At 40.1% G+C, this 22539-nt stretch overlaps 2 protein-coding genes across 2 annotated transcripts; one reads left to right on the top strand and one right to left on the bottom strand.

The window, feature by feature from the left end:
• Positions 1 to 404: 404 nt before the first annotated feature.
• On the bottom strand, positions 405 to 18444 carry myef2 (myelin expression factor 2). The gene is made up of 18 exons (XM_086025549.1): positions 18196 to 18444; positions 13090 to 13370; positions 11120 to 11322; positions 10366 to 10418; positions 9640 to 9647; positions 9452 to 9545; positions 8200 to 8388; positions 7915 to 8068; positions 7784 to 7833; positions 7651 to 7711; positions 7313 to 7414; positions 6076 to 6117; positions 5892 to 5987; positions 5694 to 5789; positions 5507 to 5566; positions 4684 to 4853; positions 964 to 1015; positions 405 to 798 (listed from the first exon to the last, which is right to left on the bottom strand). Exons 1-18 carry the CDS (start codon positions 18442 to 18444, stop codon positions 635 to 637), a joined length of 2124 nt encoding a protein of 707 aa, XP_085881675.1. The 3' UTR covers positions 405 to 634.
• ctxn2 (cortexin 2) lies at positions 18036 to 22065 on the top strand. The gene is made up of 2 exons (XM_086025673.1): positions 18036 to 18656; positions 19416 to 22065. The coding sequence occupies exon 2, from the start codon at positions 19476 to 19478 to the stop codon at positions 19719 to 19721; it is 246 nt and encodes an 81-aa protein (XP_085881799.1). The 5' UTR covers positions 18036 to 18656; positions 19416 to 19475; the 3' UTR covers positions 19722 to 22065.
• The last annotated feature ends 474 nt before the right edge of the window (positions 22066 to 22539 follow it).

The following is a 22539-nucleotide window of genomic DNA, read 5'->3' as shown; positions in this document are numbered from 1 at the left end:
CTCTGGTCAAGTTTTATGAGCAGGTTCTTATTGCCTGTGAGGAGGTAATAACCATAAATTAGCAAGTGAAAACTTTCCACTTGCTGTCACCTTGCTCAAAACGGTTGCATTGTAATGAGCTCATAAGGCCACATTCACTTCTCGATCCTGTGATGCAATTTGGGTCATTACGTGGAACCTACATCCCTCCCAAACAGACAAATATTGATTTGGGAATAAAAAAAAAATAAAAAAAATACAGGCTGTAACTGAAAATCAGCCTTAATGTTCGATGTGGAATGTGACCACAGCAAAGAGGCCACTATAGGGCAGAGTTAGGCAATAATGTGCAATAGAGCAACACTTTGGGTTCATGCTAGGCACACTTAAGACTTTGAACTAACCAGACATTTATAACCAGCGGGTTTAAAAATTAAAATGTTTATTTGTTCAAACAAATTGCCAGACAATTAAAAAAGGGATTACAAAACAAAAGATAAGAGAAGCCATGTTGTATATATTAACAGAAACAAATGAAAATTGTGGACGTGAAGTTAGATGACATACTGTAATTGTGTTTTTAAAACAAAACAAGAGCTCACTGGCAAAGAATGCTCAAAATGTGGAAATGAGTGAACGGGTTCTTTCAAAAAGTCTAGGCATTACGATCAATACGGACGTCCACCTCTCGGCCATTGATCTTTGTTCCATTCATCATCCGGCAGGCTTTCTCTGCACTCTCCGGAGAGTCAAATCTGACTGTTCCGCAGCCCTTTGACTTGCCGTTCTCCATCTTGATCTCTGCAAACATCACCTGGCCTGCAGCCAACAGGAAGAAGCAACATTTCACACAGTCTTCCTTTTCTTATGTTTGCTAGGCCATCAAGAGCCGCTATAGGAGAATCTCTTGTATGGGGTATGAGTGGCATAGTTTGATTTTTTTCATACGAATAATTTTTATTGAAAAAAATTAAATAAACATACCACAATGACTGAACTTCTCTTTCAGCTTTTGCCATGTAAGTTCATAGGAGAGCTGCAAAGTAGAAATAAACAGTCCTTAATAGTTCATATTAATGTACAACACACTTCAGTTAACAGGGACAATGTTTTTCTGACTGCATGACATGGTGGAACAACGCATTTATATCAGAACCACATTTTAGTACGATTCCGTTTTTTGATTTTTATTGCCAATACTTCCCCAAAGTTATCTGCCTGCCTGCGTGACTCAGCCGTTCATTTCCTGCAATAGCGCGCCAACAGAGTCTTCGACGCGCACCTTTAAGTGATTCCTAGTAGTGCTTGGGAACCTGTCATCATGCTGCATCATGATCACATTGGCCTTTTTAGAAGCTACCAGTCTTTTTGTTTACAAAGCAGACATCCCCCATCTGTGTTCCCTCTGGCTATATTTCTGAGAACTTCATATTTTGTCAGCTGATTTTCAGCATGGTGAGACATTGTTGAATGTGAGGATGCAGCACCTCCTCACATGACTGAGCGAGACCCAGCATCACCCCACGCGCTCATCGGAAGCCCGTTTTTTTCTCTTTTTTTCGGGGGTCGATCACCTATTTAGTTCAGTCTTTCCTTTACGTTATAGTTATTCCCTATAAAATTGATTTTTTTTTTGTTAAAATTTTTGGGCATTTAGAAGTGAATTTACACACAGTTGACCCCTACTATTTGCAGTGACAGAGACCCGGCTAGCCTGCGAATAGGACAAAAATCTACATACAATTAATGCCAACTGAAAAGCATCGGGGGATTTATTTTATTTTTTTTACTGTTTACTTATTCCAAACTCCCCAAAATTCTTCAGCAAACACTGACATACAGTAGGTAACGCCTTGAAAATTTTCACTTTGTCATTGCAGCTATTTGCAAAAATCCACTAAGTTCATTTTATTTCTCAATGTACACTCAGCACACCATCTTGATAGAAAAAAAAATCTGAAATGTAGACATTTTTGCATGTTTATTAAAAAAGAAAAACTGGAATATTATATGGTCATAAGTATTCAGACTCTGACACATTTTATTGAGGAGAGCACCCTTTGGAGCTTGTACAGCCATGAGTCTTCTTGGGAATGATGCAATAAATTTTTCACACCTGGATTTGGCGATCCTCTGCCATTCTTCCCTGTCAGGTTGGATGGTGAACGGTGGTGGACAGCCATTTTCAGGTCTCTCCAGAGATGCTCAATCGGGTTTAGGTCAGGGCTCTGGCTGGGCCAGTCAAGAGCGGTCACAGAGTTGTTCTGAAGCGACTCCTTTGCTATTTTAGCTGTGTTCTTTGGGTCATTGTTGTATTGAAAGGTGAGCCTTTGGCCCAGTCCGAGGTCCTGAGCACTCTGGAAGAGGTTTTCCTCCAGGATGTCTCTGTACTTGGCCGCATTCTTTCTTTCAATTGCAACCAGTCTTCCTGTCCCTGCATCTGAAAAACACCCCCACAACATGATGCTCCCACCACCATGTTTCACTGTAGGGATTGTATTGGGCAGGTGATGAGCAATGCCTGGGTTTCTCCACACATACCGCTTAGAATTAACACCAACAAGTTCAATCCTGGTCTCATCCGACCAGAGAATCTTATTTGTCATAGTCTGGGAGTCCATCCATCCATCCATTATCTATACCGCTTATCCTCACAAGGGTTGCGGGCGTGCTGGAGCCTATCCCAGCTGTAATCAGGCAGTAGGCAGGGTACATCCTGAAGTGGTTGCCAGCCAATCGCAGGGCGTCTGGGAGTCCATGTATTTTTTTGGCAAACTCTACGCGGGCTTTCATGTGTCTTGCACTGAGGAGAGGCTTCTGTCAGGCCACTCTGGTAGAAGGCTGCAGTGATAGTTGACTTTGTGGAACTTTCTCCCATCTCCCTACTGCATCTCTGGAGCTCAGCCACAGTGCTCTTTGGTTTCTTCTTTACCTCTGTCACAAATGGTCTTTTCCGACGATTGCTCAGTTTGGCTGGATGGCCAGGTCGAGGAAGAGTTGTGGTCATCCCAAACGTCTTCCATTTGAGGATTATGGAGGCCACTGTGCTCTTTAGAACCTTCAGTGCCGCAGAATTTTTTTTTTTTAAAACTTGGCCGGATCTGTGTCTTGCCACGATATCTTCTTTGATCTCCTTGGGTAGTTCCTTTGAGCTCATGATTAGTGTTGGGCATTGTTTGAATTTGGACGATTCCGGTTCTTTCTTACCAAGCGATAGTCGTGTGGAATGCGACATCGCTGCCTAAAAGGACAGACCCGGTGGTGTCAACCGAATATGCTTTTGAAAAGGTCCCACTGTGGGATCAATTAAGGCCTTCTTATCTTATCTTTCATTCGATTCCGGTTCCTAACGATTCTTGATTATAATTTTTAACAAAAGAAAAAAAAAAGACTAGTTATTGTTGGACAAATCGGACAAACTTCTCTGTTCTTTAATTTCATGAGCTGTTTACTGTTTGTGAACTTTACTATGAATTACTCAAAGGGCTGTTTTTAACCAGTATATTTATTTTTATATTTAGTATTATTTTTCACAAGAGCTTTATTTATGAGAGGTTCAAGACAATACAATAATGCAGCTGTTACTGAAAACATACTGTAACACCAATTGATGGGCTAACATTGTCTATCTTTAGAAAGAAAATAAATATATGACAAACAACACTGCATTTTAAAGACAAGCAAGGAAAGTCTATCTACAGTAATCCAAGCAATCTGTATGTATACGCTGTAGCTGTGTATGCTATAAGATAAATATTAGCTGGATATGTGCATTCGTGTGTTGAACTTGTTTGCATTAGACGTACTTGGCAGATTCTGACTTTGGGTCATGAGCTGCATCACATAAATTGTATGTTATTTTTTTTTTAAATCGTTTTTTTTGTTCATGCTTTTTCCGCGCGGCTAACTAGCAATCAAAATTTAGCACCGACATTCTAAAATCTGAACGGTTCCGGGAGAACCGGAATGATGGTCTCGGTTCCACTCAATTCCCGCTTATCGATGCTCAACCCTACTCATGATTGTCATTTGCTCTGACATGCTCTGCGAGCTGTAAGGTCGTATATAGAGATAGAGAGGTGTGTGCCTTTCCTAATTAAGTCCAATCAGTTAATTAAACACAGCTGGACCCCAAAAAAGGAACAGAACCATCCCAAGGAAGATCGGAAGAAATGGACAGCATGTGAGTTAAATATGAAGGTTTTGTGCAAAGGGTGTTAAAACTTATTTATGACCATATGGTATTTCAGTTTTTCTTTTTTAAATTTGCAAACATTTCTGATTTTTTCTGTCAAGATGGCGAGCTGAGAGTGCATTAATGAGAAATCAAATGAACTTTTTTGATTTTGGCAAATGGCTGCAATGACACAAAGTGAAAAATTTCAAGGAGTCTGAATACTTACCCACTGTACATTAAATATTTTTCCATGAAAAAAAAACAGAGGAAATGGGTGTGAAAAAGACATGGGAATTATTATATTATTATTTTAAATATCGAGGGGGGACAAGCAAGAAAAAAATTGCAACTATGTTAATCTGCATGTGTTGAACGGTGAGTATGCTCTTTGAATTCCAAAGGGAAATGTTCCTTGAGTTTTCACTGGTTTCGGTTTTGGTCCGACTTTTTGGAGCGGATTAATCACAAAAAAAAAATCAAGGTTCTAGTGTACCTCAGCCACAATTTGGTGGATCACCCGAACTTACATTTCGCACAAATATCTGACAACCAGCTTTGGGCCCATAGCCTCGGTCAGACATGCCCATGTGACTTGGGCCACCACCTCCAAAGCTGCGGCTCATATCCATGCCTGACATTCCCATACGGTCAAAGCCCGAGCCCATGCGATCCATCGCCATACTGCCCATCCCACCACCTGCGGCGAAATGAAATAGAAGAGCTTAGAAAGAGAGCAAACGCCTCAGGTTGGTAAATGAAGACGCCAACACTGTCCCAGACCTGCTTGGATAGATAGGGATAATAAATTACTGAAATTAGATAGGAATAAGTCTACAAATGACTACATAAACACTGACAGCTTTAACTCAGTTGTGATCATATTGTGCAATTGGGGTTCGTGTGATATTGATTCATTAAACTAGTCACCATTTGCACAGGAAGCTGGTGCTTTTATGACCAACAATAACCTCAGGTCGGAGCCAAGAAAATGATGACTAATACTGCAAAAACAAATAGGTGCACTGGCGCAATCTAATGCAGTCCAATACTCTCTCACGGAAGTCAAGCTAACAGAAACGGCTTGCGGTATGATTTAGCCTAGTTCTACACTACGAGAAAGTACGACAACAATAAAACATAAGAAATATACCTTTCTGACTGCGCGAATTAAAACAGAAAAATAACTTTTAACTCTAGATCGTACAGGTCAATCTAATGTAGCCAGTGAATGTTTACTTGTGTAAGGGGTTCATTTGAGGAGGCTTCATCTGGCTGATTTTGGTGACTATTACTCCGTATGAGAAGGGGAAAAATCTCAGAGATCCTGGGTAATATATGTTAAGTGTGTACCTAATCCAGTCCCCATGCTCCCCATGCCACCAACGCCCATGCCTCCGCCAAAACTTCCACCTGCTGGAGAGAATGCAATTTGGGGCATGATGGCTTAGAGCGCAGCACGTCAAAGCCACACCCCCAGAGACAGTCCATGAACTGGTGAGCTCATCTTGCACAACCCCATAATAAGAAGAGGACTCACCCATTCCTCCAAATGAATCTCCAAATCCCCGATTCATTGGCATGTCGCTGTTGCCAAAATCTCGATCCATTCCACCCATTCTTGACCGGAACACATCTTCAGGACAAGAATGGAACTTTAACAGAAGCTGTCGCTGATCTAGGACTTCTTGCGCTAAACTGATCCTGGTTTTAACAAAGCGGCAGAGCAAACACTCACCGCTCATCCTGCCCATCGCCATCATGTCTCTTCCTCCAAAGTTAACCAGGTTGGCCATGCTGTCCATACCTCCAAACCCCCCACCAACACCCATTCCTGCAAGAACCGTCATCAGATGGCAATTTCAAATTAGCCCAAATAAAGTATTTATTGACAAATGATGGCAAAATGAACTATTGACCACCTCCAAGTCTGTTCATTCCACCATAACCTGAAGAATCCATACCTGAAGACAAAGGGGAAAATTTGTCACATCATGCTTAAGGGTGCATACAGTTGTGCTCAAAAGGCCCGCATTTAGGGAACACCGCTTAAGCGGCATGTTAGATAGTCCTCAGAAGCCAACCAGTTTGCAAAATACATACACCAAGCCTCCGAAAGTAAAAAGCTACACACGGGCAGTTTTTGTTCAAAACGTGGTAAGCATTTCTGATGTCCAAATCAAAAGCCCCTTTCTGCTGTAAATTATCTTTTGACTGCGTAAAACACTTGGTCTGTGCTTTAATTTGAAGGCCTGACTATCAACTACAGTTATGTGTTGCGCCAATGTTTCCCGACAATAAACATGAAGGCTCGCTGACGGTTTGTTGTTACCTGGAGTTGTGATTAAAAGCATGCATTTTCTGACTGAAACGCTTGATGAACAAACGATATGACAGAGTGTAAACTACATACCGGTACACATACTGTAATCGCTGCAGGACCAACAAAAACAGAAGATGACGCAGTTGTACGTTCATCAGTACAGGACTGAAAGAGAGTGCTTCGGGTAAGATGTTCCCTGCACAACGTTTTAAGGCTGCAGTAATGTTTGAGGCACGTATTTGAATGCTGTTTGAGAAACTGGGGATTACAGTTTGTGTTACATGTATGGTTTAAACTATTAATTAGCGCTGTGCACGAATCAGTGGTGACTCGTCTCTCCCTTTTGCTATGGGGCTTTCACGCAGTCATAGCAACAAACAAAAGGGTGTTTGCAAACTTGGACGTCAGACCTGAGAGACGAACTCTCAAGCTAGCTTAGCGCTGGCAGGAAAAGAAAACAAAAAACAAACAGGGATCCTACTGGTTGAAGTAAGCTATTTTAAACTAGAAAGGAAAACCTTTCCATAGGTTGACAGCTGTGTCAATACGTTTTCAAAGAAGTGAATATATTTACCATTTAGACCAAATTGGATTTTTTATTTTTTTGGACTATGACGTGTTTTTTCGGGAAAAGTACAATAAGAAACCCATTTGAGTTGATTCGGACCTCGTTCATAAATGATGCGCAAACAGTGAATGGGGACTTTGGCTGTGAGTCCAAGCCTCAGTAATAATATAGGCCATGATAATCACTTTTACCAATTAAGGACTGGTTGAGAAACTGACAACATGTACTTCAGTATGAATTGTTCCTGACATATTTGAAAAAAAAAAACCTTCTGGCCCCATGGAGCCCATGCCTCCTCCGCTGCTCAAATGGTTGGCATTGATAGGCTGCCCTCCAGGTCCGAGTCCCATACCAATACCAGACAGACCTCCTGAGGACAAAAACAACAGACAACATACAATAGTTCAAAACTTTACCATAGACTCTTGCCATTCTGTGACTTGTGACCGACTAAAACATTTCATTGACTGAGATCTAGGTTGTGTGATTGAAGTTCTACTTTTATTTTACAAGCAGTGCATATTGCTTCCTGATTGTGAAGTGTCCCTCCATCCATCCTTCCATGCAAACAACCTCTATCCAGCAGGTAAGTAGCAACACACTCACGTGGTAATTGAGTTGTTTTTTCCATTGGACGATAATCATCAGGTGGAAGGGATTTATCATCCTGTCAAAACACAATTAAATTTACATTTCTACGTTTACTCAAATCCCATCAAAATGAATCGAAATGCCTCACCATTTTAACATGCATTTGTCTATCAAAGAGCATCTGTCCATTGAACATGGCTGTTTTCACAGTCAAGGAGTCATGAAGAAGGGCAATCCTTTGAGATTTTCCAGATTTTCAAGATGACGCATCAAGGATACAAATGGCCTGAAGAGCCTCCAGCGGTTGCTCAAAAGTCACAGTTCCCATCCCACGGCTCTTGCCGTCCTTGTCCTCCTTCACGTCAGCCCTTTTGACCACACCTGCCATGTTGAACACTTCCTTCAGCTTCTTCCAGCCCACCTTGAAATCAAGCTGTAACATAAAACAAACCATCATCATTTGGACTCACTGTCCAATATCGCCAACTCTTATTACGCCGTAAGGATTAATAAAGCCAGCCTGTCTATCCTCGCATGTGACAGTAATATTTTGGTTGTCCTCACATTGGCCACAAACACTGTGCTGCCCAGACGACCACTTTGCAATGCATGCTTGATTTCGGGTGGAATGTTGGGATTGTTGGCGATGGAGGGGGGGATATTCATTCCACCGGGTCCCATGTCCTGTACTCGACCTCCTTGGTGGCCTCCCATGCGCTGCAGTACATGGCGGGCATATTCCCCATCAGGGTCCTTGAAGGAGAAGCAGATAAAGGTTTTCTTAGCTGAGGGTGGACTTTAAAGCTTGAGTCACTATGAAAAAAAAGAAGCATCCGAAACGTGTGGTTCTTCCAAACTATCAAATGCAGTACAGGCAGTCCTCGAATTACGACCTACGCGACCTACGACGTTTCGACTAGGGATGTGCGCGACTAGTCGTTTAACCGTCTACGATTTATTAAACGTTTTGTATTTTATTAGTCGGTTAAACACTGCATTAAGTATCACGCATCTTGTTGCTCACGCCTCTGCCTCTGTCAACAAGCTGTATTAAATTTCAAGTTTTCTTGCTTATAGACTAGTCGACTAGTCTCAAATTTTATTTGCGACTAGTCGGCGGACAAATTAGTCGAAATTCCCATCCCTAGTTTCGACTACGACGCCCGTGCCCCCTCCTCCATTTTGTCCCCAGCACCATAGTGACTACGTTTACATGCAGTCAATATTCGGGTTAAAGTCAAAATTCCCATTTCGGAAACATTCTGAATATCCCGTTAACATGATTGAGCAGACAGAGTTGCTCCGGCATTTGAATAACCAGCTGTGTACGGCGACACTTGGCGTCTTGAGTCAAATGGACGTCATTTCCGTGTGTTACTTTCAACTTTCAATAACATTCGATATTCATGTCACTCACCACATGAATGAAGCAGCAGGTTTCCTCCTCGCTCCAAAAGTGTGCTCTCGTGCTGCGTATCTGAGCTTGTTTACCTCTGCTTGTGTATTTGCGATGGCTTCGGTTGAGCATGCGCAAAGTGTCTCAATCGTGTCTGCCCGCGCCAGCTGTATCTTTGCCTTTTTCGCCCTCCTCTCCTCTTTGTCCATCAACTTCTCAGCAGTAATGCTAAAGTACAACATTTTATGCTTTTTATTTTAATGTATTTTCATTTTTTATACAACGTATTCTGACGTAGATTTCGAGTGAAATTGGACATTACGCTAAAATTCGTGTTACATCGCCAGTGTAGGAACGGAACTCGTTCGTAAAATGAGGACTCCCTGTAGTTTCTCTTGATTGGTCAAAAAGGGTACGTACCTCCCTAATATTGAGAGGCCTTCCATTCAGTTCATATTTATTCAGCGTTTCTATTGCCTTGCTCACAAACTCTTCATCTTTGAAGTCCACAACACTGTTTAAGCAGGACACATGGGCACCGCGTTAAACCAAGGAAACTCAAAATGGCTTCATAAAAAAAATTCAAATAAAATGGAGATTTTTCTTACCCACAACCCTAACCAAGGGATATCAGAGGTACAGGGTGCATTCGTGCACAACAAAAGGAGAAGACAAAAAGCAGTTAAAGAAAGCCAAGGCACTAAACACTTTTGTTCATCTACTTGCTTCATATATTTTGAACTTTAGCTGTTGTACAAAATATTCTATAAGTGTATTGCAGACCAGTTTTAAAGATTCATTGTTGTATTTATTTCAAGCAAATAATAGGCATCAAAAAGTATTTAGTATTATATTTTTAAGAGAGGCACACTTATACATCTTTTGTATGCATTTATCCCATGAAAAGTAACAACATACGAATATAATATACTTCATGATCTTGCAAGAGAGTTTTATTCCTTTGATGAGACATTTGGAGATTTAATCAGTTCAATCAGTAGACAAATCACACAATCCACATGTCCCTTAGGAAAATAGCCCAAACAAACTAACTTTTACACCAATTGAAATGACAGCAACAAAAGCAAAAAAAAAAAGATAATTTGCCCTCTTGGAGGAGGAGAAGTTCATAAAGCTACTTTCCAAAATTCAACAGGACATCTCCCTTTCAAGTAAATGTCAATCATGTTCCAACTATCAGGCTCTAGAAGCAACCTAGAGTACCTCCAGTTCTAGTGAGACCCAAAGGATCAGAACCTTCAAAAGCACTTGATTAAGGAGAGCCTGCTGAGGGCATTTAAAACCTGGTGCAGCAAATTGGCCACATCACTTACCCTTGACTTTCCTTCTGCATCCTTAAAGAGCTCCACGTATGTAACCTCACCGACTACATGAGACATACACAGGAAAAAATACCAAAAAAAGAACAAAAAGCAATGTAAATCACCAAGTCATCAAGAAGACGCCGTCGGCCTTGGCAATGCCGCTAAAACTGGAGATGTCCCGTTAATGATAAAACAGACCAACATCCCACCAGATAACACCATGCCTTTGTGGGCAGTGACTGAGACACCCAAAGGCCGAGGCCAGAGACACACACAGCTACATTCAACCTGGGAAATTCAAAAGACTTTTCAACATTATAGATCAAGTGGTCAACAAATTCCATTCGTAACAAGTGAGTTTAAAACCGTCTTTCGGGCCTCTAAAAAGTATTTCGTAAAGAGTAAAAGGTTCATACACGCAGTCAAGGTTCACTCTGCAACAGATGCAACAATGTCATACAGTCATATTCGACTACACGGTGTAGATTAGCTAACAAAGCATGTGATACAATGTCATATCCACCTCAGCATATCACGCCACTCTGCAATAACACAATCCAAAGAATATTTAAACTCCATTGCACAGAAGGCTACGTTCCTGCTATTTGAACACTGGACATCCAGAGAAAGTTTGGAGCTTCTACTACTACTAGAAACAGGACGATCCATCTGCTAGCATAAAGGGTAGAGCTAAAGTACAATATTATAATGCTGAGGAGCAAAAGGAGGTTAAACGCACAAACTTCACCAAAGACAGACTTACCTTTATCACGCATGAGATCTTTAATTGCCTGCCATTTCATGTCATATGGGATGTTGCTGATGTACACCCGGTTCCTTTGACCACTTTTCTTTTCGCCACCATGTTTGTCTTTGTAAGGATGGTAGCGGCCTCCTCTTCGGCTTCCGGAGGACTTCTCTTTACCTTCATGTTTCTCTTTAGAGGGTTTGGAGTCCTCAGGATCCCTAAAATGACAATAAATGAGGGGGAGTATGCATATCTGCTTGGTATATTCAAGCATCCAGGGGCAGCTTGAAAGACACTACATTGTATCCCTGTGACTCGCTAAAAGCAAAAATCCGCACACAATTGATGTCACTCCCAAAAGGGAGTCATAATTGTGCCAATAGTTGGCAGCAAAGCAAATTATTATCTGGTCGATAATTATCGTGCATCCCTAATATTTTTCTCTTAAATATATTTTACTGGGCGAATTAGCTTTGGGCTTAGGAACTTGAGGGTAACGGTTTGAGTTCCACTGCGGACAAAAATGTAAATATTGGAAAAACATGCGATATGGTTGTTGAATATAGTGATTGATATTATTGTGATATTTAACATGTACTTAACGAAATATCATCTTTGTTATCTAATGATGGAATTAAATTGTTTTCATGCAGCACAATAAGCAATCTTATTGTATTCTTAGCTAATTCATTGTAATTTCCCTAGATAATAATCAACTACTGGATGGCGATGCACACTTAAGCTTGCATCTGACTGGTCAAATTCCGATAAAAGCGTACAATTACATATCAAATGTATTGCATGTCTTTGCAATATGCCAAAACGCAATACTGTATTGATATGTTTTTGATATATTGTGCAGCCCTATTGTTGGACGAACCTTTTTTTGGGAGAGACGCTACTCTGCTTCTCTACTACTACAGTGTTGGTTAAAGTGATAAATGAGTTCAGTGATACCGTGACTCATGAGAGCCCCCAACTTGCAAGGTTTTTTTGCATTACGAGACGGTTGCTTGGTCAGTTTTTTGATTTGTGTTGAGCTGAAATTTGACACACCAGCAAGCTTCTGATTCGCCATCACTCAAGTTGAGTGGAATAAAAGGACAGCCCCACGGACAGATGCTGAACTTTAGCCATTTATTGAACGGGACAAGCAGCCAAAAATAAATACTAAAAGCGTGTGTAATTTGCGGCTTACACATTATAAAACAAGTTTTCTTTCTTTACATTTGCTTTTCTTTTACTATGTTGCATACTTACATTTGTAATAAAGAGCTATTTTGTTAAATTGAAGAATAATAAATAACTCCAAACAACATATAAATTGTCTCTCCTACCCCCCTCTTGCTCAGAGGGGGCTAGTTGACCATGAGCAACGTGTAGATGCTGCCGTTTATGTGGAGGCTGATTGGGGCCGTTTCAAATCAACCAACCAACATGGTACAGCATTTAGTGATCATATTGTCCAGCAGGGGTTGATCACTCCATCTGTGACTACTTCACAACATTTCTTCCTAGACTCATGACTCAAGTACTTTTACCTATATGGACCATTTCCTTACTATACCTAAACCTTAATTAATGTGATAAAAGGCAACCGATATTTGTGTGCATTTGACAGCGTTTCATAATCAAACGCTAGTAACTGACCTAAGGGCCGTTTATTCTACCAAAGGATTTAACGGGGGCTAAATTTGAGAACATGTGAATTTACTATCATTGGCCGTTGACCTGATTTACCATGTCTAGCGTTATAGCCAGTATAAATAGATCTATGCATATTTTTGAAGACAAATTGCAGTAAGAAATCGTCTACCAATTCATTAATAAATATTTTACAAATCAACGCTAAATGTAACACCAAATAGATTCCACTGCATCACAACGGGCCGTTTCAGCTAACAATAGTTAGCATCACCGGGACTCCATTTTAGCTTAGCTCCATACATTCGGCGAAGAGTGCGACAGATCGGTCTTTCACTCACGTCTTGACGCCATTGGGTGTCTCGGGATCAGGCTCGCTGGTCTCCGATATTACCGATGCAGTGGGCTCCTCTGGCTTTGGCTCTTCATCAAGACACGGGATGATCTCTTCCATGATCGTATATGCTCTTTCCTTGCTGAAGATACCTTGACGCACTTTCAAATCAGACGAGGCTAACCTGGTCCCGTCTCGCGAGACTTCGGGATGTATGAGTCTTAGAGATTTGTTGCCAGGCAGTGTGGAGGAATTCTTGAGTATGGCGGAGAAATAAAAGAGAAGAAGCTACGTGGATGAAAATGTTGATAAAAAATCTTTTCTCCGGGTACTCCGGTTTCCTCCACTAGCTTTTCCCAAATATCTTGCCTGTCCCTAAAATGTGTCACTACCGAAACACACACTTACAGAAGAATAAAAATATTTCTACTAGCCGATTCATATTTTTTCCATTCCCCCCTCTACAGAGTATTTTTATAAATTAATATACATGGTTTTGACATCAAAATCAATCTAAATGAATTTTTAACAGAATTTAATATTAGTTTTTCCGAAATAAATCAAAATCTATATGCTATTTTTCATTGTAAAATGTAGAAAGTTGATCATATTGACTTCAAAAGTCATCATTAATAAAAACAAACATACCCTTAAACAATCATTATCAAAAATTGTTGGTTGATAATTCAATACTTTTTGTTTTTGTTAAAACATCAGTTTTTTCGGTAGTGACTGGAGTTGATCGCAGCTGTCTTAGGGCAAAAGTAGGGTACTCGCTGGACCGGTCACCTGTCCATCACAAGGCTCTTCATCATTGAAAAACTGTGGTTTCACCTTCCAAATGAAAATTTAATTGAAATGACAAACATTTTTGTAACATACATTTCCCTGTATGTATGTTCCCTCCCTCTCTGTTTTTTGAGAGACATCTGGTGGTCTTGTCTTTTCCTCCATGCTCTTTTGACTTTCCTTTGCTCTCTCCTGGATAATTCATTGGTAGACTTCAGCTTTCCTTCTTCCTTCCATCTCTTATTTCTTTCTCTTTCCTTTATTAAATGTTCTTTGGATTTCACTGGGTCATTGTAACCCTTCGCCTGTACTCTGTCTCTGCTAGGCTTTTGGGCATTTTGGTGTTTTTCCCTTCAAATTAAGATAAAATATGAAATAGAATATTGTTAAAATCTGAAAGATCCATGCATGACATAGGCCTATGTATCTATGTATTATATTATGTAATACTTACTTTATTCAAAAATAAACATCATATTGTCATTATCGAAACCATTATGTCACAACCGAAACCTTTCTGTATGTTTCGGTAGTGACTGTTTCGGCTTTATTTTTCCTTTCAAATTAAGATAAAATATGGAATAGAATATTGTTAAAATCAGAAAGATCTATGTATGACATATGTATCTAAGTATTATGTTATTTAAAACTTACTTTATTCAAAAAGAAACATCATATTGTCACTACCGAAACCATTATGTCACTACCGAAACCGTTTCGGTAGTGACGTTTTATGATAGTTGTTAACAATACTCAACAATGCTAGGCACAATTTGGCTACCACAGACAGTTGTGAGCATGTGTACAGAGATAGAAAACAGTACATTTAGCATTAAAATCAAAACTGCTCAATTTATTGCAGAAATTAGGTGTTTGGTAGTGACGGTCCTAAAAATCACATGCTGATTTTCAGACTTTGGAGGGCACATACTTAATAATGCTGTCAACTAATTACTCGCCATGTGCCCACTGATGAACATGAAGGTAATGTCTCTTATTGGTGAAATTTCTGGGGATGTGGCTAAAACCAAGCCCTGCCTACAGACAAATACTCTTTGCGTTTCGGTAGTGACATGAAAAGTTGGGACAGGTTTTTTTACATAAAAACTTCTCATTTGAAAAAAAATCTACAAAATCAATGTAAATCTTTCACCATACATTTAAAAGCAACCAAAATGTTCTATTAAATTAAAGTATTTTTTAAATGGGCAAAAATCTTCTACATTTTTTTTTCATGAATTGAAATTTAGAAGTTAGAGTTTGGGACAGCCACCACCCAATAGGAAGTAACATATAAAAGATTACTTTTTATGCATTTAGTTTAATGGTATCTCAATTAATGCCTTGTGGTAAAGTAGATCACAACAAGATATTAATAAATATGCAAGGTCTGAACACTTTTTTTAAAATGTGATTTTCATTGTGGGACAGAAATTTCACCCAATTCGGTAGAATGGCTCATATTATACTGTATTATGTTAAAAAAAAAATAAATAAAAAAAAAAAAAAAATATATATATATATATATATATATATATATATATATATATATATATACCCTGTCCCAGACACTTGTGTATAGTTAAGATAGTTCTTGCATTTCTGAATACAATCTCATATTGAAAACCATCCATTTACGCTTGTCAAGGTCTCTGCAGCTACAATTAAAATAGTCTCCCATGAAGTTTATTTGAATTCTATTTAAGAACGCATTGTCCTTTGTCACTTACTCTGAATGGATTGCTGCAACTTAATTTTATTACCATGTCTCAAGTTGACCTGAGACAGAGCAGAGAAGTTAGTTAACCTTTAACATAACACATATAACCTGTACGCAAAATCAGGTCAATAAATGCACCTTTTGTTTACTTGGCATTCATAAAATTGAGGAGTCTAATTAACTTCTGAACAACAGACACACTCAAAAATGCTATTTATTTTTTTCATTTGGGGTTATGATTTTATCTGTGACTCTATTTTGCCAACCATCATTTTCTAGTAAATGGATTTTGTAATATACTTATGAGTACTTCACACTGACATCTTATAACCTCACTTTAAACAAGGATCGAGCTAAACTTACTTCTTATTGAACTGATATCAATAAATAAATGCATTGCAATATAGCTCTGTTACCTAAGGGGATTAATAATTGCTACTGTCAATTACTGTACATTGCCATTAGCACTTCTATCTTTGAACTCCCAGGGGCAGATTACGACACTGGTAAAATGGTGTGATGCGAAGTTTATTAGCATTAACGGTATCCTATGCCCTGCCCCTAAGATAAAAGTCTAATAATCTTTACCGATGTGTCCCATGGACATAGGATAGTCTTTATGCAACAGGTTTGGATTTCAATCACACAAGTGAAAGAACGGCATAAGATATAGGACAAAATCATTCATTCAAAATCAATCAACATTAGATCCAGTTATGCATGTTTTATCCATCCATCCATTAACTAAACCGCTTATCCTCACAAGGGTCGCGGGCGAGCTGGAGCCTATCCCAGCCGTCTTCGGGCAGTAGGCGGGGGACACCCCGAATTGGTTGCTCACAATCACACAGGGCAATTTAGAGTGTCCAATCAACTTACCATGCATGTTTTTGGAATATGGGAGGAAACCGGAGTACCCGGAGAAAACCCACGCAGGCACGGGGAGAACATGCAAACTCCACACAAGGAGGCCGGAGCCGGGATCGAACCCACAACCTCTGAACTGTGAGGCGGACGTGCTAACCAGTCGTCCACCGTGCCGCCCTATGCATGTTTTCATGATCTTATAATTATATCTGATTTGTCATCTTCTGTACTGGACGCCATTAAATTATAACACATTACTGAGCAATAGGTCATAGCGATGAAAGCCATTAAAATTAAAATGGATATGAGAGAAAATTAGGTCAAATGTCATCAAAATATACAAGGAATTACAGCAGTGCCTTGAGATACAAGTTTAATTTGTTCTGTGATCATGCCCATAACTCAAAACTCTGAAATCTCAAATCATCTTTCCCCATTCAAATGAATAGAAATGCCATTCATGCACCCCAGCTTCCTCCAAAACAAAAAAAAATGTTTGTAATGTTTTGGAATGTCTTTGTTTTTGGGTCTTTTTGGTAAGAAAAATACTACTCTGTAATAGTGTATTTTCTATAAAACACACATTATTGACACTTGAATAAAATGTAAAGATTTAAATACATTTTTATCATACTTTTTGATTCAATTAAATGGATTTTGTGCTAATCCTTCTGCGGTGCGCACTTCGGCCACCTGGGGCAGCATAATACAAGACAGACAGCTATACATAGAGCTTTCTCCTTCCTCAGAAATCCTCATTAATATTAGGCATGCTTCACAGAGATTAAAGCCCAGATGCCTGTGAGTATTGATATATTTTATTACTTGTCTACAGGTGTTGCTTCATTGTTTGTGTTCAAATAACTGTTGTTAAAGACTTTTAACACAACCAACTGGATTTTGCAAGCTATTTGCTAGTCCGTCTAAAAGGTTTCCTATAACATGTTAGCATTAGATAGCAAAGGCTATGTGGTTGTTTCAAATACACAATGTATAATTCTCATAGTTTTGTGTTTAGTTTGACAGTAAACTTCAAATGGGAGTGGCAATAAACAGCTTGAAGTCTCTATTTTTTAGGAGAATTGTTGCCTGGCTGCCAAACTGCTGAATGATTCAAGTTTGCACTTGCAAAGTAAAGTGGATAAATGACTCAATAACTGAACTCAATGATTATGACTCAATGACTTTGTGAAATCTAAATGGGATGTATGTATATACTATACTGAGAAATGTAATAATTCCAGGCTTTTCTATGCATTCTTCCCTTTCTTTTGTGTCCCCTTCAAAGTGAAAAATGGAGCTCAGTTTACCACTTGTAGACTCTAATTTATTACACACACAACAATGACCATTTCCCACATGGAATTCCTTATCCTCAGATCCGAGTCACTGCACCACTACGACAAAAAAAGCCTCATAGCTGATATAAACTTGTGCTGCATAACAGCATAACAGATGGCCGCTTCCGTACTGAATGTTGTGGCCAGATAACCTGCAAGTTTGCTGTCCTTTCTTCTCAACAGTGAAACCACTCTACTTCATTGTAGGCTCATCCGTCTGAGAGCATCATCATTATCAGTTAAAAACAAACAAGGCTTGATGAGTGATGCTATTGTGGCACCTTTGCAGTATTTACTCGCCAGGCACAGTGAGAGGCAGCATTTCTCCTGCAGACTAAACCGTGACTTTCCTCTCTCATTTTGGTGTAGTCTCTTTGAGGGGAAAACACAAACACACCCAGGCTGCAAAGATGCAAAGGGAGGAGACGTAAGATAGCTTGTTCATGTGCCGCTGCGGCCATCCTTGCGCTGCTGAGAGAGGAATGTTGTGAATGAGTGAGGCTGCAGGGCAGCTGGGTGAAACTAACAAGTGGTTGCCATGCAGCAGGAGCGTGTGCGTTGCTATAGGGAGGGATAGAGATTGAGAAACAGAATCATAATGAGCAGAAGGCAGCAAGTAAGGCGGCACGAGGATGAGCAGCAGCATCCCTGAGAAGAGACACATAAGGGCTTGAGCGTCACCCCCCTCGCCGCTCCCCTATCGCCTCCTTCCTCTTTGGATATTTGTTTTGGTGAGACAATAGCCTTCAACATGCTAATAGTGGAAGGTTTCATGGACATATCCGTGCGACGTCTGAGAGGGAGGACCTCTGCAGAAGATGTGCTATCAACAGGTCTGTGAATGGCACCATAATAATGGTAAGATGCCTGCTTTTCCCCTCAAGACATTTACCTGCAAGTACGGTCTCTGTCTGTCACTCTCTCTCTCTCTCATCATGAATACCTATATCTTACTAATCATCCTACTTTCTATCATCTATCCCATTCACTGGCCCATTCTCTTGAGCCACCTGCTGCTTGAAAAGATTTGTGGCGGAGGCGGACTTGCAGCAAATGTGTACATTCTCTGGTTTAAGTCTAATGGAATTACACTGTCTGGCAGACATATGCTTCTATGCAACAGGTCCAAAGACATTTTGTTTTACGAAATTAACATACAATCCATAGCCTCATACCTGAATGCGATACAACGTTTTCATTGTTATTGCTTAGCATGTGTTTAATATATTGACTATAAGCACTGCTACATACTGGGATTGTAACTCAGCCCGAAGCTATGTGCTCATGCTTTCGGAAAATTGCTTATTGCTGTGAATTCATGAAGCCCCCCTTCCGTGTTTTCTTTATCTCAATCTCTGCAACATTGTGCCAAGATGAAGCTCGAAGTTTGTCTCTTAGCATAACTGAAAGAAGCTATTTATAGATTCCTTTACCCTTCGTGAGTCACATTTAGTTTTTGTGTGCATTGCAAATCATCTCAATTTAAACACTTCGCCTCAACATACATACCTTTATTTCTTCCTGCCTCGTCAGTGAATTACTAGTGTTACAGGTTGTTTAAATTGATCTATCTGCACAAGAGTCCCAATCTGAAGCCATCACATCATCTCTGTCTAGGTAACATGCAACCAGTGACCCAGTCAGAGGAGAGATGAGGCACCCAGATGTTGATTTACAATGTGTAGCGTCCACTACAACCACTCCCTGGCTGCCATGAGCGGAAACGACATGATGGCGCACTCTCTGACTCTGGAACAGAAGACGGCATTTGCCTTTGTGGGGATGCTACTTGTGTTCCTGGGACTGCTGATAGTGAGGTGTTTCAGGATCCTACTGGACCCCTACAGCAGCATGCCGTCCTCCAACTGGGCAGACGGCATCGAAGGGCTGGAGAAAGGCACATTTGAGTACGCCCTGACTTAACACAGGGGAACAGACATCCGTAGATGTCCTCAAAAACCTTGATTATTTTTGACTTTCATACGCATTCAGTCAATCACTGATGGAACCCACACAACCGGAAACGCAGGTCACATTGCTTACTCGATTAGAGTTGGAAAAGTAAGTTTCAATCAAGTTCAACTAAAGAGAATTCTGTTCATGTTCAAAGTTGGATACTTCATCAATAAGTTCATATTTTGTTAGTTTCAGGGTCAACGCAGTGTTTTGCTGATTATCTGTGCATGTGGTAGGTGTGGCGGGCCTGCAGTAAATTGTGTAGATGGGACAGAGGAATATAAAGTGGCAGTTACAAATTGAGATTTGGTTGTTTTAACCAAGATTATGCTAAGGAATGATTTTGCAAACTTTACTTCACATTCTGTCTGTTCATTCCTATTCAAAGTGTTCACCTTTGAACATTTCCAGAATTTTGCAAGCAACATGTTTATGATGGCCCAAACAAGACAAAAGCATTCGGTCACCTACCTTGACTTGCATTTGAACTTGAGTGGCATTCCCTTCTTAATCCATAGGGTTGCATATCCTAACCGTGCAACTTGAACAACTTCCTCACTTATGGGAAGGCTTTCCAACAGGTTTAGGAGTGTGCTTATAGGATTTACCCCCCATTTTTTTTTCCTCCGAGAAGCACATTTCTGAGGTCACACACTAATGTTGCATGTGAATGTCCAAAATAGTGTCCTCATATTTCCAGTGAAAGGAACTTCATATGCTTCAGCACACCAAAAGATTTTGGACAAATCCATGCTAAACAATTTTGTGGGAACAGTTTTGGGCATGGGTCCTTCATGTTCCGAAATGACTGTGCACATGAAGATATCGATGAGAGAATTTGGTATGGATGAACTTGACTAGCCTTAACGGAGTCCTGCACTCAACCCCATAGAACATCTTGAATAAGAGTGGAGACTGAAAGCCAGGACCTCTCGTCCAACATGTGTGTGTGTCGTCACAAGTATGTTTCCGGAAGAATGGTCAAAACGTCCGATAAAGACTCTCCTAAACCTCGTGGAAAGCCTTCTTAGAAGCGTTGAAGCTGCTATACCTGCAAAGGGTGGATCAACATCAGATTGAAACATATGGATTAACAATGGGATGTCGCTTAAATTCAAATGCAAGTCCAGGCAGGTGAGCAATTGGCTCTGTGGTGTATGTATGTTGGTCATAGTGTTTGCTCTTCAGTCAGCCTAGAGTGGTTTCTACTGTGTCTACATGTTGCGGGAGTGAGTGTGAGGCAAAATGCTGTGTCACATTCTCCTTCGGCTCATCAAATGGCACGGAAATGGCTGAAGCTCCCTTTAACACTCACCCGAAAGCCGAATGTGTGCATAGGCCCACGGCGACAGGAGGACACTCGAGAGGTGTGCAGCGCACAGCTGTATTAATCCGATGTACACTCAGGGACAAGTTTCCGAAAGTGATTTCCGAATGGCAAAAGCGATTGCACATCTGCGCGGCAGAGTCGTCCTGCACAAGAATGTATGTGATTGGATACAGGGTATTGATGTGAAACTATCATGTGGATTGCGTGGGCCAATCAAGTCCAATCAGTCGGTGAATGAAAGACATGCTGCTGCTGCTGTGTACAGATCGGTTTGAGGGGCCACATGAGGGACGACAAACTGATTTGTATTATGGTGTTACTGTTTCTTAATGATGCAAAACCATCGTTCAGAGTTTGTACTGCTGCTGTTGCTGTTGAATGATGGCTTACTGTTTGGTGCCAAAGTCTGAGCGAAAGAAACACGTTTACTATCCATTTCATCTGTCCGGAATGACAAATGATAAAGAATGTCCGTCAAGAATTCTGTCCAAAGGTTGGCTGGTCGAGCCGAAGGAACAAAATAAGGATTAAGGAACAGGAAAGGACTCGTTCTCTATGTTTTAGTGCTGCTAGACTCTCAAGACCTGTCTGCATAGGAGAAGGTCACATTGGAAATGGACATTTATTTGCAGTGTAGAGGAAGTCGTTGACTATTCTCAGCCAACCTCACTCCACCCTTCAGACAACACAAGACTGGATGGTTCTCGACGGAGCATCAGTCAGACTGGTCGACGTTTTTGAGCTTTTCCTTTGCAAATATCTACACTTTCCCCGTAGTGCTGTGAATTTGCCTTACTGTGACCTTCAATGGGTTTATGTGCCTTCATCTAGAAACATTAGAGCTCCTGTATGTTGTGTGGGCGTGCGTGACATATCATGATAACAGATATGCGGACCTGTTGCCTGCTCACCCGGTGGTAGAGCTTTCTTGATGACAGTTGACTCAATGATGTAAAATAAATGGAGTTTCTTCACTTAAAAGTGTGAATTTGAAAGCTTTGTGTGAGAAATAAGGGTATGTACAGTATTCAATTTGTTGTAGATCAGCGGTGTCAAATTCATTTTTGCCGAAGGCCATAAATGATGTATACATACATACACACTCATATACATATATATATACACACACATATATGTATACATATCATATATCTATATATATATATATATATATAAATATATATATATATATATATATATAAATATATATATGACTGCTGTCAAGCGATTAAAATGTTTTAACTAATTAATCGCAACATTTTTCATAATTGATCGCGATTAATTGTGATTTTTTTACGAAGCTTGGAACAGATTATCAAATTAAAAGTATATTTTATTCAAAGACTGTTCTAATAGCTTTTTTTGATCCTTGAATACTATTCTTTTCCTTTAAAATACAACTCTTGAACGATACACCAAAGATGTACAACTAATATGGTATTTGAGTTTGGCTAT

The sequence above is a fragment of the Filicampus tigris genome, chromosome 3 (assembly GCF_054856515.1).
Source record: "Filicampus tigris isolate MCC_2025a chromosome 3, RoL_Ftig_1.0, whole genome shotgun sequence".
Lineage (NCBI taxonomy): Eukaryota > Metazoa > Chordata > Actinopteri > Syngnathiformes > Syngnathidae > Filicampus > Filicampus tigris.
Note: the sequence above shows the minus strand (reverse complement) of the source record. Positions and strands in the feature narration are given on the sequence as shown.